Source organism: Elephas maximus, chromosome 6 (genome assembly GCF_024166365.1).
Source record: "Elephas maximus indicus isolate mEleMax1 chromosome 6, mEleMax1 primary haplotype, whole genome shotgun sequence".
NCBI classification, from domain to species: Eukaryota; Metazoa; Chordata; class Mammalia; order Proboscidea; family Elephantidae; genus Elephas; species Elephas maximus.
Genome location: NC_064824.1, coordinates 14,949,688 through 14,969,170, shown reverse-complemented (window position 1 = coordinate 14,969,170; position 19,483 = coordinate 14,949,688). Strand labels below are relative to the sequence as shown.

The window sequence follows — 19,483 nt, the reverse complement described above, 5'->3', positions numbered from 1 at the left end:
TGTTTTGAATCATCTTCCGTTGCTTTCCCTTTCTAGGCAGCCCCTCCTGTAAACTCTTAAGAAAAACCAGTATGTGGAAGAGACTGTCTCCCTGTGTTAAGGGTTGGGGATAGAGGCATGAAGGCTTGAAGAAATGGTCAGCTCACACCTATTTTCAATATTCCCTCACCTCACCAGGGCTTTAGCCTTGTCACTTGGCTTGGGCTGTTACTGCCACTTTCTGTAGTGAAGGGGCAACAGTGATACTCCCAGGGCAATGTGGAAGAGAGGCAGAAACAGGACTTAAACTTTCCCTCCAGCCTGTCCTGAGATCTCTCTGGTCACACAGCCCTGGCCGCAGCCATCCAATTGCCACATGCAGCCTGTCAAGGCAGCCTTTTGACACCAAGGCCCTCAAAGTGGGGTGATTATCAGTGCTGTTGTTCCTGGAAATTCGAGCTTCCTCTCACTTCTCTGTTTCTCTCCAGGTGATTTTGGGGAGGGCGCCAGCAACCCATGCTACTTAACCATCTTGACAGGAAGTCTACATAGGGGATCTTTAGTAGGAGAAAAGACCTCTGGCTCTGTCATTCTCTTCATCCACCATCTCCCACTGCAAGTGTGGCGGACACTGGCCCGCTCACTGTCAGCAAGTGATTTCAGCCCTGGGCCTACCTTCCTCCTGCTTCCAGTCAGTCCCCACCTATCCCTAACCCTTCCCCCATGGATTAGGAGATGGCTCCTGCAGGCCTGGTCTGAGGACTGTCTACCTTGTGGCTGCTCATAACTCGTTCAGCGGGTTCTAGTATCCCCTCTGCTCTGTAAGCAGCAGTTGTGTCCGGAAAAGTGAGTGCAATCACAAGTCAAGCCCTCCCTCTCTGACTGAGCTGCGCTGTACTTCCCTGGTTGTTATTCTCATTGTCTTGGTCTCAAAACTAGAGCCTACCATGCAGAAAAGATCCCAAAGACCAACCAACTGGTCCAGGAGCTTTCAACCTCAGCTGCTACAGTCACTCAGGAAATTTTACAAATACCAATGCCTGGGTTCCCCACCCCCCACCCCGCCCAAACCATCAATTAAGAATCTCAGGGTGGGACTGGTCACAGGTTTTTAAAAGCACCCCAGGAAATTAAGATGTGCAGTCCAGGCTGAGAACCACTGCTCTCACCCAGCCCCTTCACTGTATTGACGCCCAGAGAGAACTGATTTTCCTGAGGCCACTGAGCACTTTAGGCCTAATTTCCCTGCTCTGTCTCACCACCATCCCTTTCTATCAGGTACTTAATGATTTCAATTCAGGGATCCTAATTTATTTCTGTCTTATCCAGTTATGCTTACAGGACTGGTTACACCTCTTGCTTACTGCTCATCATTGTTGCGTGACTGTTCTTACACAGCATCTCCAGCCATGCTGTGAACTTCTGGGCTGCAGCCACCTCCCCAGCAGGGCCTTTGGCCCCTGACCCCCACCAATGCCTCAAGCAGCTGCCCTCCAGGGCAAGTGGGGAGCAGAGAGGCACACTCAGGGTTTGCAGTCAGGTCTCGAGACTTGAATCTTGGCTCCACCTTGTAAACTTTCCTGAGTGTGTTTCCTCATCTGCAGTAAGTGATGAAAACATCTACCTCCATAGTATAGCTTATTCTAAAGCTTCTGAAGCTTAAGCTTCAGGAGCCTAACATGCATAGGCCTCTTCCAAGGCCCTGGGATGGGCTCTAGCAATTTTTTATTTTTGATCAGATTGAGACCCCACAAAGCTTGCATCTGCCCTTCCACCCCTCACAGAGGTGCTGTGGCAGTTAAATGAGAATCTCCTCATAAAGTCTGGGGCAGACAGTAGGTGCTCCATGCATGTAACTTCACAATAGCCCAGAAGAGGGATGGAAGGACACAGTAGCAGGCTATGTGCTTCCTGCCTGTTCCACTGAAGGCCATTCAACGGCCCAGCTCCCATTCCATGAGCAGGGAGGAGGGCCAATGCTATGGAGCCTGGCTTTGGAGGGAGGTGTCCTTGGCCCCTATGTGACTGTGGATCCAGTTAAGGTAGCAGCTGACTTTGGTGTAGATGCCAAAGTTGTGCAGGCGCCCGCAGCCCTCACCCCAGCTCACAAGGCCCACCAGGAACCAGGTGTCATGGAAGGAGGTGACCATGGGCCCACCGCTGTCACCCTCGCAAGCGTCCCGCGAGTCCCCGAGGATGCCTGCACACAGCATGTTCTCTGAGACCACATTGTGCATAACCTGAATGCACTTCTCACGCTGGACCAAAGGGATCGTGATGAAGTTGAGGATGTGGGTGCGGTTCTTCCTGGTCTCACTGAGATAGCCCCAGCCTGTCACTACCACCTGCTGGCCAGCCTGGGTGAGCTCGCGCTCCGAGAGACCGTTATCCGGGAGACAGATGGGTACAATGGTCTGTGAGAAAGGGGCGGGATTGGCTAGGCGCAGCAGCGCGATGTCGTTGTCACTGGTGCTCCTGCTGTAGTTGGGATGTATGAGAACCTGCTGGATGTTCAGGTCCACTTCCCACTTCTCCCGGCGCCGCAGGTCGTACTCCCCTGCAGGGGTACGGAGACAGATCAGAGTAGGTAGGGAGAGCCTCCCGCAAGGCCTGCCGTACTCATGCTGGCCCTGCGGTGATGTGTCCTCCCTTGTGTCCCAGCACTGTCCTAGGGCCACACGTCTGCACCCAAGATGCCTGCCAGATGAAGAGGCCCGCCAGTGTCAACCCCTTGGGAGCAGATACTGCTCTGAATTCAAGGCTCCCTTACAGACCCAGTAGTGTGATTACAGCTGGCCAGCACAGCCAGAAAAGTGACTGGCTGTGCTCACGGCAGGGAGGCCCCAGGCTCCCTGGAGACCCACTGACACAGACCAGGGCCACGAGGGGAACATGGAGCAACCGTAGCTGGAGAGCCGAGCAGAGGTGGCCTGAGCACAAGGAAGGGACCCTCCAGAAGGTGGGAGCAGACTGATAGGATGCACCAGGGGAAGAAGACCTGGACCACACAGAGACATGGTTCTCTCAAGCAGGGCTGATGGTTCTACCAGTGAAGGGGAAGACTGACTGAAAATGCCAAAATCCTTCTTTTTCGCATGAAGACTTATGAGGGCCCCTCTAGAAATTGTTATAGGGTGGGGCCTAGGCATGAAGGCCCCTGGCCTACTGCAGGGAAGGCTCTAGCCTAGCATGCACGTGGCAGGGGAAGCTTGCTGTGTGGACTGATGCCAGGCCACCCCAGCACATTCCCTTCCCCCGTGGGTGTGTGGGTATGGGCCTGGTCAGGCAGTATGGCCCTGCAGGCCTCTGCTGCCCAAGGACACAGGTAGTCCACATACAGCCTGCCCTGCGTGGGTGGGAGGAAAGAGGCAACTATGCACACAACCTTCTACTCTAAACACCGGTGTGCACGTGCCTGCACCCAGACTGTGCCCAGATTTGAAAGGGGCCCCAGATAATTCCCTACCTGCAGCATACTGGCTGTCACTGCAGAGGCTGCCCCCCATACCTGTAGAACTCAAGCAGCCTCTTACTTGAGCACTGTGGGGACCAGAGTTCCCCGAACCTGGGCAGCCTGCCTGGCCCCACCCCTTTCTAGGGTCCCTTCCTGGCTATGGCCCACACCGAGCCTGACGATGAGCTTCCTGGCTTCCTCCATGCAGTGAGCCGCGGTCAGCACCCAGGAGGGGTGGATGAGTACCCCTCCGCAGGCCAGCCTCTTCTTGGAGTCCAGCAGGGCAACCTGCAATGAGGGGGAGAATGTCATCACAGCGCGGCCTCTGACAACTCCATGTCCAGGCCCTGGGGTCTCAGACCTTGGTTTTCTAGCCTGGGAGGCTGGCTGCACTATCGTAGGCTTTTCCTGGGTTCCCTGGTCATGTGAGCACAGGCTTATCATCCTTCTCTGGAGCTTCCTAGCTCTTGATGTGTCACGGCTGTGGCCTCTATGCTATTGCTGTGCTCATCCTCAGCCATACCCAGCAGCACCCTCAGAGTTCCTCTTGCCTTGGGGGCTGGAGCCGGGCCAAGCGTCCTCTGTGAAGTCCAGCCCTGGACTCCCCCTCAGGGCTCCCGCAGCTGTGCTGCCTCTGCTGGAGCTCTGGTCCCATTGTCTGTCTGGTGGCTGTCTGTCTACAGGCCCAACACCCCTACAGTGTGTGAGCTGTCCCCGGCAAGGGACTGATGCTGATTTCTGTACCCTCAGGCATGGCGGAGAGTGGGGCTAGCTCTGTGTCAGTTCCCATGCTGAGGCTGGGGACGTGTTCAGAAGCCAACCCTTGCTCCTAGCCCCTCCCTTGTGATGCAGCTTCTGCCAAAACCTCGCCCAGAGCACTCCTGCCTGCACTACTCCTCTTCCCTCAGGCTGCCTCCACCTCCCCCAAACACCACCACCACCCCTGCCCCCCAAGTCAAGCCAGCACCTCACCTCTGGTGTCTGCCTATTGAGCAGGAAGTCCCTGCTGTCTCCCTCTCACCTGCCAGGGACTCTGTCCCCGTTTGGTCGGCTTCCCATTGACAAGACGGGGGTCAACTTGGTCTACATCACGCTTCAAACTGTTGAACTTCTTCGCTGTCCTCCCACAGGGAAACGTCACTAGAGGGAGATGGTAAGGTTGAGGACTCACTGGGCACACTTCTCCCACCTCCTGCCTACAGGTCAGTTTGCTGCATTGCGAGGTTAAAAGGAGAAAATGGAGCAAAATGCTTACGATACTCAGTATCTGCTGCAAATACCCGCAGGTCATTCAGTCAATTAGTCAACAAACAGTGCCGTCTAATGAAAAGAGTCAGACCAAGTAGTCTAGCTGTGTGTCCTTGTGTAGGTTAAACTTCTCTGAGCTTCAGGTTCCTAATTTGTAAGACAGGGCTATTCTCAGCCATGCCCCAGGGCTGTCGGGCATATTCCCTGAGATACACTACAAGGTGGCATACTAGGATGTGGCCAAGCTCCTGAGGAACGTGAAGTGATTTGGGGAGGAGGCAGTAGGCATTCCTACAGAGCCCCAGAGTTGCTCTGAGTATGGCTGGGAGACCTCCCTGTCAGAAGGAGAAAGCACATGATGGAGAACTGAGGGCTAGGAAACCTGCCAGGGCTCGCTCATGGTGGGCACTGCATGTCAAATTGAGAGATTCAGACTGGTCACAGAAGTAATAGGAAGCCATTGAAAGCTCTCCAGCAGCAGAACTGCATAGTGACAGAGAATGGAGAGGAGACAATAGCTACAAAATTCCAGAAGCTAGACAGTAGAGGGGCGTGGGAACTAACTTGGCAGGCTGAGGAAGTGAAAGCCTCAGCCAGTAATGGGGGGTGCCCAGAAGCAGACTGATTCTCAGCACAGAGCCTCAAGGATCTTCAGTGCTTCTGTGGTGGCAGAACAGGTGGGACTGCAAACAGGAAAAGTGGCTAAGAGTTGTAAAAGAACACGTTAAGGCTCTAGACCTCTGCCCAGCCCACATCACTGGGGTGACCACCCTCCTCCTTCCTGCAGAAGTCCATAGGTGAACTCCCTCCAGAGGTGAGCCACAGACTACGACCTGAGGACCCCAGGCACTACTGGGGGAGACGGTGACACATGGGGCTGACCACAAAAAAGACCACAGGAGTCCCTCAAACCTCTGCAGGCTGCAGAGTCCAGCTCCCTTTCCCTACTCTGCTGCAAGGGACTGGAAGGCAGATGGGAACCACCTAACTGGGAGCTCAAAGGATCCCCTCAGGGAATACCTAGATCAATTGGCATAATATATTTTGTAGAGAATATGTTCTACACTTTACTTTGGTGAGTAGCATGTGGGATCTTAAAAGCCTGTGAGCAGCCATTTAGGATACTCTGCTGGTCTCACCCCTTCGGGAACAAGGAAGAATGAAGAAAACTAGAGATATAAGGGAAAGATTAGTCCAAAGGACTAATGGACCACATCTACCACAGCCTCTACCAGACTGAGTCCAGTACAGCTAGATGGTGCTGCCTATCACCACTGACTGCTCTGACAGGGATCACAATAGAGGGTCCCAGACAGAGCTGGAGAAAAATGTAGAACAATATTCTAACTCAAAAAGAAAGACCAGACTTGCTGTCCTGACAGAGACTGGAGAAACTCTGAGAGTATGGCCCCCGACACCCTTTCAGCTTTAGCAATGAGGCCGCTCCTGAGGTTCACCCTTCAGTGAAAGATTGAACAGGCCCATGGAACAAAACAAGACTAAAGGGGCACACCAGCTCTGGGGCAGGGACTGAAAGGCAGGAGGGAACAGGAAACCTGGTAATAGGGAACCCAGGGTTGAGGAGAGAGCGTTGACTTGTTGTGGGGTTGTTAACTAATGTCATAGAACAACACGTATGCTGTTTGATGAGAAACTAGTTTGTTCCATAAACCTTCACCTAAAGTACAATTAAGAAAAAAAAAAAAAATCCCCTCAGAAACTGGGCAAAAAGTAAAGACTGAAGGGTCTGGACAACAGGGGTTCTGCCAGTTCTGACCTTCCACCTGGCCTTGCAGGAAAGCCCACAGGCCTGGATCCACCAGGCACACTCAGGTTTCCAGCGTCTCAGTCTTAGAACAGAGAGCGAGGCTCTCCAAACAACCAAGGAAAGCCTCCAGGAGGGAAGAGAAGGCCCAAAAGAAGAAATAAACAGAGAAGGTACTTGGAGGACAGACAATGGAGGGAGAAGAAACACCTGTAACATTTTCAGGGAGATAAAACAAAATAGTATGTCCATGAAACAAGAGATACAGAGAAAGAGAAGTCAGAAGAACAAAGGAGCTTTTGATTAAAAGTTCATTAGAGAGACTTCTAGTTCAAGAAAAAGATGGTGGACTCCCTTTTCCATTTCTCCGATCTAACTACAACTACCCTGGAAAATCTTCAACAAACAATGGTGAGTTGCCTGGGTTTCCTTCTTATCTCCCATAGACCCTGAAATGGGTGCTGAAGAGGTCTTCAGCCAACAACTGCCGATAGGTATAAACAGAAGAACTCAATAAATGTCTGCTGTCTCCAGCCAAAGGACCAGAAATGGGAAAGCCCAAGGAAGACCTAGTGAGAAGCCGCAAGTCGCACTCCACAGATGGGCACTGGCGGGCAGTCCCATTTGTCTGCAGAAGCGGCAGCAGCAGCGAAGCCTCGTGTCTCTCTTCTCTCTACCCAGTGGCATAAGGAGACCCAGGTCCAGCAGCTCCTGTTCTACAATCCCCTACAGAAGGTGGCCCAAAAGCAACAGAATACACATTCTTTTCAAGCACCCTGGAACATTCATCAAAACAGGTCATATCTTGGGCCATAAAACACACTTTAACAAAATTAAAACCAAAACCAAACTCACTGCTGTGCAGTCGATTCTGACTTACAGCAACCCTGTAGGATAGAGAGGAAATGCCTGTAGGGTTTCCAAGGCTACAAATCTTTACGGAAACAGACTCCCATGTCTTTCTCCCAGCAGCGGCTGGTGCGTTGGAGCCTACAACCTTTCGGTTATCAGCAGCCAAGTGCTTAACCACTGTGCCACCAGGGCTCATTTTAACAAAACTAAAGTATTAAAATCATACAGATTTATACATCTCTCTGAAGAACAGAATCAAACTGGAAATCAATAACAGGAGGACAGCAGGAGAATCTCCAAACACTTGGAAATTAAACAACACACTTCTAAATAATTCATGGGTCGAAGAGCAAGTCAAAAAGGAAATTTTAAAAAATACATACACCTGGATGAAAATGAAAACATATCAAAATGTGTGGGATGCAAGCAAAAGCAGTGCTGAAAGGGAATTATAGCACTAAATGCTTGTATTAGAAAAAAAAGATTCTCAAATCAATAAGTTCCTCCTTTAAGAAACTAGAAAAAGAAGAGAAAATAAACCCAAAGCAATCAGAAGAAAAGAAATAATAAAGATAAGAGAGGAATCAATGTAACTGAAAATGGAAAACAATAGAAAAAATTAATGAGGCAAAAGTTGGTTCTTTGGAAAAAAATTAATAAAATTGCTGATTGATAAACTTCTAGCTAGACTGAAGATAAAGAGAGAAAACACAAATCACCAATAAGAAATGAAACAGGGAACATCACAAGAGATCCTGAAGCCATTAAAACAATAATAAGGAAACATTAGAACAATTTTACACTAATAAATTTGACAATTTAGAAGAAGTGGACCAGTTCCTCGAAAATCACAAGCTACCAAAATTCTTTATTACAAACCAGTATCTCACATTTAGAAATAAACTCAACAGAAGTTTAGCATATTGAATCAAACAAAGTAGAAAAAGAGTAATTCTCCGTGACCAACTGAATTTATTTCAGATACGCAAGGCTGGTTCAATAGTCAAAAATCAATGAATATAGTCATATTAACATGCTAAAGAAGAAAACACATATGACCATATCAAATGACACAGAAAAAGCATTTGACAAAATCTAACTCCCATTCACAATAAAAACTCTCAGAAAATTAGCAACAGAGAACTACCTCAACTTGATTAAGAGCAACTACGAAAAACCTACAGTGACTACATAAACCACAGCCTCCACCAGCCTGAGGCCAGAAGAACCAGATAGTGTCTGGCTACCACCACTGACTGCTCTGACAAGGATTACAACAGAACAAAATTCAAATTCACACACACACAAAAGACCAGACTTACTGATCTGACAGGCTGGAGGAACACCCTGAGACTATGGCCCCTGGACACCCTGATAACTCATAACTGAAGCCACTCCTGAAGTCCACCTTTCAGCCAAAGATTAGACAGGCCTATAAAACAAACAATTACACACATGAAGAATGTACTTCTTAGTTTAATCAAGTATATGAGACCAAATGGGCAGTACTTTGCCCATAAGCAAATATGAGAAGGCAGGAAGGGACAGGAAAACTGGATGAGTGGACACATGGAACCCAGGATGGAAAGGGAAAAGGGGAGAGTGCTGACACAATGCTGGGATTGCAACCGATATCACAAAACAATTTGTATATAAATTTTTGAATAAGAAACTAATTTGCACTATGAAGTTTCACCTAAAGCACAAAATTTTTTAAAAATTTAGAATAAATTAGAATTGTATTGCCCACACACACACACAAAAAAAACCCTACAGCAAACATTGTACTTAATGCTGAAAGAGTAAATGCTTTACCTCTAAGACCAGGAGCAAACAAGGATGCCTGCTCTCATCACTCTTATGCAACATAGTATTGGAGTTTTAACTACTGCAATAAGGCAAGGAAAAAAAAAAAAAAAAAAAAAGCATACAAATTGGAACAAAAGAAATAAAACTGGTCCTGTTTGTAGACGAAATTGTTGCTTGTAGGAAATACTAAGAAAACTACAAAAAAAAAAAAACCTACAACTACTCAGTTCAGCAATCACAGGATACAAAATCAACACAGAAATCAATTGTATTTCTATGTACTGAAAGCAACAACTGAAAACTGAAATATAAAATGCTATACCACTTAAAATTGCACCAAGGAATAAACTTAGGTATAAATATAACAAAACATGTACAGAATCTATATGATGAAAATTACAAAATGCTGATGAAAGAAATCAAAGAAGACCTGAACACAAGGAGAGACATACTGTGTTCATGGGCTGGAAGGCTCAACATGATAAAGAGGTCAGTTCTTCCCAAACTGATGTATAGGAATAATTAAATTCCTATTAAAATCTCAGCAAGGTTTTTTGTAGACATGGACAAGCTTATCCTAAAATTTATATGGGAAGGGAAAGGCCCTAGAAGAGTCAAAACAATATTGAAAAAGAGAAAAATGGGAGGAATTACGCTTCCCAATATTAGATAGATAGCTGCTGTTGAGCTGATTCTAACTCATGGCAACCCCACGCACAAAAGAATGAAACACTGTTGTCTTGCATTATCCTCACAATCATGAGCAAATTCAAGCGGATCCTTGTGGCTATTTCACCAATGGTTTCCCTGGCTCTCATTGGTCCTCTACTTTACCAAACATGATGTCCTCCTCTAGCAATTGATCCCCCCTGATAATGTATCCAAAGCAAGCAAGTTGGACAATTTTCTTTCATGATCCATAAGGTTTTTGTAGGCTAATTTTCAAAAATAGGATCACCAGGCCTTTCTTCCTAGTCTAGGAGTGCCACTGAAACCTTTCCACCACGGGTGACCCTGCTGGTGTCGGAAATACTGGTGCACAGCAATAGGCATGCCACCAAGTACAACAAACTGATAGACAGGTAGTGGGTGTAGGACCCTCAGCCCTGGGCTTCAGCTCCGCCTTCAAGGCCCTCTGGCACAGCAACTCTGCTCCCTTGGCTTTGGGCAGCCCCATTCTCCTAGTCCATCTGAGTGGTGACCCCACCCCCTCAGCCTCGGCAGGCCCCAGTCTTCTGCCCCGCACATCTTAACGGCAGCCCCACACTCCAGAACTGAGTTGGTGAAGATCTGACTCCGAAACCAAGGAGGCTGTGACTCTACTCTTTGACACCCTTTGAGACTGAGGCAGCTCTGCTTCCTATGCTCCTTCCAACAGCTCTGCTGATCTGAGTTGCTCCAGAGATGGTTCTTTCCTTTTCTTGGAGGACAACCGATGTAGCTCCTTTTGACCAGTTTTCTGCCTGTAGAATTCCAAGAGGCAGACAGAGTTCTCTCCTTTCATTCTTACTCTGTCACCCTAGGTCTAAGTTGATGGGTTTTCTGCTGTGGTAGTTGGTTAGATCCATCAGTCACAGACTTAATCTCTTTAACAAAAGATCGTGTAGCCACGTCCTTGGTAAACATTCTAGGACATGTGTCCTTACTATGTCCAACAGAATTTTCCAAATCTTTAAGTTCTGTTTTCATTTTGCACAGTTCATTTTTAAGTCCATCTCTTTCCTCTTGCATTTTACTATAAAGACCAAGGAGAAACCACGTGGCCCCTTTGAGATCCTGCTTAGAAATCTCATCAGCCAGATATCCAAGTTCATCACTTATAAGTTCTGACTTCTACCAAACATCTGAATATAATTCAGAGAAGTTCTTTGCCACTGCATAAAAAAAAAAGCATCGCCCTTCTCCCACTGTCCAATCACACGTCCATCACTTCGTTTTAAAGCCTCACCATTAGTAAATTTAACGTCCACATTTCTAGCAATGTTCTATTGCTGGCACCATAGGTATTCTCTAAGACAATACTTTCTCTATAGTTCTCCTCACTTCCTTCTGAGCCCTCACCAGAATTGCCTTTGATGTCCATAATTCTACCAACAATCTCCTCAAGGCAATCTAGGCTTTTACTATTAAAAAAAAAAAACCATCGCCATTAAGTCAATTCCGACTCATAGCAACCCTATAGGACAGAGCAGAACTGCTCCATAGAGTTTCCAGCGTGCAGCTGGTGGACCTGAACTACCAACCTTTTGGTTAGCTGTCGAATGCTTAACCATTGTCCCACCAGGGCTCCAGTTTTAAAACCCTTCCAGTGTCTACCCATTACCCCAAACCAAAACCACTTCCACATTATAGGTATTTGTTAGAGCAGCAGCCCCACTTCTTGGTACCAAACATCTTAGGCTAGGTTCTCTAGAAGAGCAAAACCAGTAAAGCATATACATATATATACAGAGAAAAAGACAGATTTATTTCAAGGAAATGGCTCACGCAGTTGTGGAGGCTGGCAAGTCCCAAATTCGTGGGTCATGTGTCCGGGTGGAGGCTTCTCCTGACTCACGTGGTTGCAGGAGCAGACAAACCCAAAATCAGCAGGTCAGACAGCAGGCTGCTGGCTCGTGGGGCTGTCAGAGCTGGTGAATCCCAAAATCTGCAGGCCAGGCAGCAGGCTGCTATGTCATGTCCCAAGAACCAGAGGTCAGATGATGACAAGTCAGATTCAGGATCAACAAAGAGAGAGAACTTTGCCAGAACATCCACATATATTGGATGCAGGCCACACCCCCAAGGAAATTCCCCTTATTTATATCATGTCACAAAATGGAGAATAATTACATAATATTGAGCATCACGGCCTAGCCAAGTTGCCATATAACATAACCATCACAGCTCCATAGGCAGGTAATCCAAAAATTAAAAAAAAAAAATTTCCTTTCCTGACAAAATTTTACTTTTCTGAGAAAGCAATCGCAGGGTGTGCTCTAACGCCAGCAACAACAACAAAAATGAGTAACCAAGAAAGAAAGAAGCCACCTGCAGGACCCAAGACATAAAGGATCCAATGCTGGAAGGAAAGCTCCTGGTAGATAAGGACTGGAGTGACTAGGACAACAGTCTAAGAAGGTTCCATTCAAACTGGAGCAAGAGGAAGAAGGATGCAACTGATCAGTTACCTGATGGATTTAAGTATACTCGGAGGAGATTTATTTTCCTAGCAGAGATTCTGAGAATAAATTAATGATAATAACCTAGAAAACTAAAAAAAAAATTCTTAACTACAGGGAAAACAAAAAAATGTATAACAAAGGATATGTTATCAAAATACACTACACAGTTCAGTTAGTATTATATTTACCTATTATCATAATGTGAAAACTGAATTTTATCATCATTGTTTTGGTAGTCCTTAGCTGATCCCTAAAACGGAGAAATCAAGAACCAACAAAGTAAACGGCTAGATAATACAAAAGCAATCTAAAATGAGGGATGAGGGGTGAGTAGGTTTGAGCAAAGAACTGCTATTTTTCATTAAAAGAGTTGCAAAACTGACTTCTTAAACTTTGTACATGTATACATTTTACAGAAATAAAAATGTACAAATAAGAAAATATAACACAAGGCAGAATCATGCACGCTTCTCTTCTAGACAATCAAGCGATGCAGGGGCAATGCGAATTGGACAATGTGTCGGAAGGAAGTAAACCCATCCAAGACAGATCCAGGCGGATGCCTGATGCCTGGCTCCCACCACGGTTCACGCTCCCGGAGCTGTCCCCGAGGGGAGCAGGGGCGCCTAGAGGAAGGCAGCACGAACGCTGACACTCGCGGTGGGGGCGGGGGGTGGTTCTCTCGGTCTTTCAACAAACACTCCCGGCATGCCCCTGTGTTCTCCTTCACCACGTCACCCAGTGCCCCAGGAAGTGGTTTTCGGTCCTGACGTCTGCCGCACACCTCACGCTAACAATGTGATGGGATGCCTGAGCTCGAGGCTCGTGGGAACCGAGCCTGGGGAGAGGCCGGGCGAGGGGGGCCGCTCACCTGTGGGCTCGCACAGCATGAAGTCGTCCCCCAGCCGGTAGCCGGGGGCGCAACTGCAGTGGCGCCCGCCCTCCTCCTCCGAGCAGTAGTGCGCGCAGCCGCCGTTGTCCACCGAGCAGTTGGAGAAGAGCACCTCTGGATGGGGAGAGGAGCGACGACCGGGCGGTGAAGGCCGAGTCCGAAGCCACACGGGCTGCCCCCATCCCTTCACCGCCCTCACAGATCGCGGCCGACGGCAGGACCGGCCCGGCCGGCTTGGGCCAGGGGACGGCGACGTTTCACACGTTGTCTCTTCGTGCAGCCGCGCGAGCCTCGTTCACGGGAATCCACGTGGAAACGTCCCCGCCCCCCGCCCCGGGCGCCCCGCCCCCCGCCCCGGGCGCCCCGCCCCCCGCCCCGGGCGCCCCGCCCCCCGCCCCGGGCGCCCCGCCTCCACCTCGCCCGGGGAGCCCCGCCCCTCACCGTACGCGCGGAGGTGGTCCCACCCCCCCGGACTCCCCGCCTCTCACCGTGCGCGCGGAGGTGGTCCCACCCCCCCGGACGCCCCGCCTCTCACCGTGCGCGCAGAAGCGGCCCTCCCAGCCTACTCTGCAGTCGCAGCGGAAGCTGCCGATGCCGTCGATGCACTCGCCGTTGCCGCAGCATGCGCTATCGCACGCGTGCCCTGCCGGCGGGGACGCGCACTGGTCCTCGTCTGCCATACAGAGGTCAGGAAAGTCACTAGTGCCGCCAGCACCCTTCCTGGCCCACCCAGTACCGCAGACGGCCCCGCCCGTCAACCGAGAGACCAGAGTAGGGGACGGCCGGGGAGGTGGGAGGGGTGGAAGTGGGTGTACAGGCACCGCCCCCGGGGTCCAGAACGCACTCACCGTGGTACTTGGACCAGAAGTCCAGCTGTGGAGAGAAGGGGCAGCGGCAGCCTCTAGGCGGGCAGCGAGTGGGAGAGGATGGGCGGGCTTCCAGACTCAGGGACGAACCCTTGCTTGTCCCCAGCCTCTGGCGCTACTGCACGCCCAGTGAGGCCACGCGCCACCTGCCTCCATGAACAACCCTAGAACCCCCTCTTCCCCTTTGCAGCCTCGTCGCCTCCTCTCACTAATCCAATCTTTCATTAAAGCCAGAGATTTCAGAGTTGCGTGTGCACAGGGTCTCCTTGGTAAAGCATGACTGCCAGTCCTGAGTCTGGGGCAGCAGAGATCTGCGTTTCCACCCGGGTACCAGGTGACCACACTGAGACCCACTGCCTAAACCATCACAAGGGAATGGGGGAGGGGGAAGCACACTGCAGACACAGAGACCGCCAGTGGAGGTGAAGCTGAGGTGGGCAGTGGCCCATGGTGTCCTGACAAGCAGCTCAGGTTCTGTCTCTTGAGGGAAAGGGGACACAGGAGCGGTGTGATGTGCTCAGACTGGTTCAGGAAAAATCATTTTGGCCCCTGCTGAGGAGGCTCTTGGGAAAAGAGGCAGTGGTGATGCAAAGGGGAGTAGATGGGGAGCTAGCTGAGCGAGGGCAGGGGGAGAGATGGAGCAGGCCAAGCTGGGACAGCTTGCAAGGGGACTCCAGGTGGTAGCACAGCTCCAGGTCTGAGTAGTTGAATTGAGCCCTCGGGGTGGGTGTGGGGGAGTCTGCTGGTGACAGGCTGGCCTTGTATGGGGGGCTACATCCCTCACCAAGCCTATCCTTCCACTTCAGAGCCACTCTGACCCTCATTTCAGATCCTCTGAGCAATCAGATTTATTCCCCTAAGAATTTTGATGAAGCACAGAGTGTGTGCACAGACAGTGGGGAGCCTAGGGTCACAGAAACCCTGAGCAGCAGGTGCATGGATAAGAGCAGGGAGGGTGGCCTCTGGCCACAGAGGGGGAGACAGTGGCACAGGGCAGAGATGGGAGGCTGCGGCAGCCAGCTGTGGGTGGAGGGTGGACGAAACTACCTCAGGCTGGATGAGAACCCCAGCCGGGGATTTGCCCACCCTCTTTCCTGGAGCAAACTGCAGAGTTTGTTCTTGCAATCACACAGGATTGACCAAGGCCATAGGGCCAGGGTCCTAGTCCTCCCACTCGCCCACCGCCAATAAGCTGGGCGCAGAAGGGCTGGCACCCACCGCCCCAAAGACTGGTTCTCAGCCCTTGGCCCAGCCTGGCCCCCTGGCCTCCACCTGTGCTGACAGACTGTGGGCAGCCTTACCGTGTTGTCCACGTTTTTGAAAATCTCTTGGACTTCCTCCAGGTCGCAGGTCTCCTCCATGCACTCCCGCTCCAGGCTGCCTGGCATCAGCTCCTCCAGGAAGGTGTTGGCACGCTTGCGGATCCTCAGCACCTGGTGGGCATGCTGGCTGCTGGAGAACACCAAATCTGGGTCTGGAGGATGGGGATGGAGCTTGCTTTGGTGGACAGGCCTGAGGGCGCTGGGGCTGAGAGGGGCTAGGAAAGCCAAGCTGGGAAGAACCTGGGAAGGTTTTTGTCTCAGGCCCCTTGAGGATGATTATGTTCCTAGATAACCATACTGTTCTCTTTCCTCCATGGAGGAAGTGCGTGCTGAGGGCAGGAGACGTGACCTCTAAGGACACCTGCTCCAGAGACAAGCAGACCTCCCGCACACATCCCCAGCTCTCCCTTTGTGTGACTGTGAGCCAGTGTCTTTAGCTCTCTAAACCTCGGTTTACTTATCCAAAGAATGGGGGTGAGATAATCGTGTAAGTTGTTGTTAGTTGCCATCAAGTTGATACCGACTCATGGTGACCCCAGGTGTGCAGAGTAAAACTGCTCCATAGGGGTTTCAAAGCCGTGATGTTTAGGAAGGAGGTCGCCAGGCCTGTCTTCCCAGGCACCTCAGAGTGGGTTTGAACTGCCAGCCTTTCAGTTAGTAGTCAAGTGCTTAACCATTTGCACCACCCAGCTGCCCGGGTGCTGTTGCTCTTGTTGTCGTTATACTGTTACGAGGGCAAAGCTAAACCCTAATCCATCCACTGCTCCCTCCCCTCCCTGGGGAGCCCCTCACCTTCACTTGAGCACTTTCCATGCCCTTCCCCTTGGGCAGCCATACCTAGAAGACAGGCAGACCTATCTTCTGGGAGTAGAACCAGGTGTCCCCTGGGCTCCAGAGGTGGTGTCTTGGGTGCAGTGGGGCGGCAAGGAGGGAGGGGTCAAGTCAGGGGGAGTGAGCAAGAGAGGGGGCTTGAGGGAGAGGGGGATCAAAGGCAGGCCAGAAAAGGCCTCCTGGAGGAAGTCTGGAAAGAGGAACTCAAGCAGGCAGTGGATGGGAAGAGGGAGGAAAGGACACCCCAGGCAGACAAGCAGCTCAAGAAAGGGCATAAATGCAGGACCCAGCCCAGTGGGCTCTGGAGGGCCAGGGGTGTGAGAAGGAGGTGGCTGCAGAATGAGCCACAGATCGTTTCTGCAGGCCTTCCTGAGTCAGGCCTCCTCCTGTTACCCCTGGGGACCAGAGACACGGGGCAGGGGCGGGGCAGCGGCAGGGCAGCGAGCATTTGAGGGAGGAGAGGTGGTGGGGGTGGGGGCCTGTCACAGTTGAGCAAGCGAGTGCGTCCAGTCGGAAGGCTTGGGGCCTCTCTGCGAGTGGGGAGTAGAAGAACTCCAGGGCGTGACCCTCCACAGCTGCCCTGCCTGGGACACTCAGGCAGCTTCCGCACTTGCCTCTCCTTACACCTGGCCCAAGCAGATGGGGAAGCGTGCAGCCTGGGCAGGTGCCAGAGGTCGCTGTGTCCAGGGAAAGCAGGGGAGAGAGAGAAAGGCAGCCTTACCAGTAGATGGTGTGCCAGAGATTTGCCAGGTGGCCATGAACAGTAAGAGGCTTATGAGGTGCCACATCCTGCAGTTGCGTACACCTGTCCGAGAAGGAACTCTGAGCTCCTGGCCACTCTGCCGGCCCCTGACTCTGCCTGTGCCCCCCTGGTAGGAGCCTCAGTGAAAGGGCCTGTTTCCCTGTTGGCTGCTTTCAAGGCTAAAGCTGGGGCTGGGCTTGTTCACTAGGCAGAGGGCTGTGTATCCAGACCACCAGCTGGTGCTGCCCTCTTCTCTGTGTGGTTAAGGTCACACCGCCTGCCCTTCCTCCGAAGGGGGATAAGAGGAAGTGGAAGGGGCAACGCAGAGTCCTCAAGAACACCAGAGACTCAGCGTGTAAAGTGCCTCGCACACGATGGTGCGGCCTGAGTACTTGTGACCCACCTGTGCCCCCATTTCTGGCCAGGGAGGGTGTGTGGCTATGCCTTTGCTGGTTGATGGGCTGAGAATAATAGCTAACATTTACTGGATACATATGGTGTCTTCTGAGCAATTTATATGTGGTTCGGGGGGCAGGCCTTGAAGCCAGACCACTTGGGTTCCAATCCCAGCTCCACCACTTACTGGATGGCAGTGCTAGGCAAGAGACTTAACTGCTCCATGCCTCAGTTTCCTCATTTGTCATAGGGACAGAATAACTGAATTTCTGCCTTATAGGGTTGTTGTAAGAATTAAATGAATCAGCCCACACAAAGCTCTTAAAACAGGGTTTCACATAGTAAATGCTCAATAAACAGTGTTCACTGCTGTCCAGGCAGCCCCCGACTCATGACCCCAGGCACAGCAGAACAAAACACTGCCTGGTCCTGCATCAGTCATCCCCATGATCAGTTGTGGATCAAACTCTTGTGATCCACAGGGTTTTCATTGTCTGGTTTTTAAGAAGTAAGTTGCCAGGCCTTCCTTCCCGGTCCGTGTTAGTATGGGAGCTCTGTTGAAACATGTTCAGGATCATCTTGGTGATGGTGTTAACAGCCAAGTCAATCCTGACTCATGGTGGCCCTGTGTGTGCACAGTAGTACTGTGCTTCATACAGTTTTCAAGGTTGTGACCTTTTGGAAGCAGATTGCTAGGCCTATCTTCCAAGGTGCTTCTGAGTGGGTTCAAACCACCAACCTTTTGGTTAGTAGTTGAGCACTTAACCATTTGCACAAGCCAAAGACCCCTGTTCAGCGTCATAGCAACATGAAAGCCTCCCCTGACAGACAGGCAGTGGCTGCAAATGAGGTGCATTGACTGGGGATCACGTGGAAGGTGAGAATTCTGCCGCCAAATCATCACTGCCCCAAATAAACGTTAAACCAGAAAACCAAATCCGCTGCCATCGAGTCAATTCCAACTTACGGCGACCCTAAAGGACAGAGTAGAACTGCCCCTTAGGGTTTCCAAGGCTGTAAATCTTTTATGGAAGCAGAATGCTGCATCTTTCTCCTGAGCAGTGGCTGGCTGGTGGATTTGAACTGCTGACCTTTTGGTTAGCAGCCAAGCACTTAAGTGCTGCGCCACCAGGGCTCCCACAAAGACATTAGCTATTTCACCCAAAAGGTAGGTATTAATATGGTCACCCACCTACCCACCTCCCCATTTCACAGAAGGAAATTGAGGCTCAGAAGAGTTAAGTTCCTTATTCAAAATCAGTGACAGAATGTGGTGGAGCTGAGACTCAAACCCAGGCCTGTGTGGCTCCAGGCCTGGGACCTTAATCCCCGGCTCCCCACAGGCTATGGAGGTAAGTCTGCTGGCCAGGAACCAAGGAGCTTTCTGTGGACTCCAAGTGGATAAGCCCACCGGCCCCATCTGCACACTCCTGTCTGGCCTCACTTTAAACCTTTGCTCCTTCCCTTTTAGGCTGGTTCTGACATTTGCTTAAATGGGACGCCCCCAGCTTTAGAGGTAGTGGTGGGGGGCAGGGAGAATGGGTGAGCCCAGGCTCCAAGCTTCCTCTGGGAATGGCCAGGACCCTGGAGGCTGTCAGCCAATACCCACTTGTCTGGCGGTTTGTGAAGAAGGGGGCACACAGGGAGAGGGCTCCTTGGGGCTGTGGTGCCCTGGACTGGGAAAATGCCCACCTGTTCCTCGGCCTGGCAAAGCCTCCATTTCCTTACTCTGAGCCCCAGAAAGCCTCCCAAAGCCCGGCTCAAGGGTTCGATCCTCACCAAGTTTCAGCCATCTGCCACCCTTCCTTTGACCCTCCCCACAGAACTGCGTTGAGAGTAAAAACTGTCCCAAGCTGGGGACTTACCACAGTGGGCCTCATGGGACCTGCAAGTTCGCGCTCCGGCCGCCATCAAAGCCTGGGACTCAGGTTAATCCATAACTACAAATATTTGCTTGGCCCTGGCGCCGAGGGCTCCCTCTGCACAGACAAACAAACAAGGGAGCTGACTGTCCTGGTTCCCAGTTCCTGACAACCTGCTTGCCAGAAGCCCACCTTTACCCTGCCAGAGGGCTCTACTGGGAGAGGGAGGTGAGGGTCTGGCCCCTTCAGAAACCTACTTAGCCTCATACGGCCAACTGAGGGAGGGATGTCATCCCCACTT

The 19,483-nt window shown here is 51.0% G+C and overlaps 1 protein-coding gene across 1 annotated transcript; it reads right to left on the bottom strand.

Annotated features, from left to right (window-relative positions):
• Positions 1 to 1,102: 1,102 nt before the first annotated feature.
• PROC (protein C, inactivator of coagulation factors Va and VIIIa) lies at positions 1,103 to 19,217 on the bottom strand. Its single transcript, XM_049889106.1, has 9 exons — positions 19,186 to 19,217; positions 16,904 to 16,987; positions 15,331 to 15,497; positions 14,012 to 14,036; positions 13,652 to 13,836; positions 13,143 to 13,347; positions 4,455 to 4,573; positions 3,604 to 3,721; positions 1,103 to 2,536 (listed from the first exon to the last, which is right to left on the bottom strand). Exons 2-9 carry the CDS (start codon positions 16,968 to 16,970, stop codon positions 1,959 to 1,961), a joined length of 1,464 nt encoding a protein of 487 aa, XP_049745063.1. The 5' UTR covers positions 16,971 to 16,987; positions 19,186 to 19,217; the 3' UTR covers positions 1,103 to 1,958.
• Between the last annotated feature and the right edge of the window lie 266 nt (positions 19,218 to 19,483).

What these genes read in the sequence shown, in the direction of transcription:
- PROC (XM_049889106.1), bottom strand. Translation starts at nt 16,970, where the DNA reads ATGTGGCACCTCATAAGCCTCTTACTGTTCATGGCCACCTGGCAAATC. An exon ending in CTCTGGCACACCATCTACTG is followed by an intron (nt 15,498 to 16,903) that starts GTAAGGCTGCCT and finishes CTCCAGACCCAG; the next exon opens with ATTTGGTGTTCTCCAGCAGC. An exon ending in TCAAAAACGTGGACAACACG is followed by an intron (nt 14,037 to 15,330) that starts GTAAGGCTGCCC and finishes TTCTCTCCACAG; the next exon opens with CTGGACTTCTGGTCCAAGTA.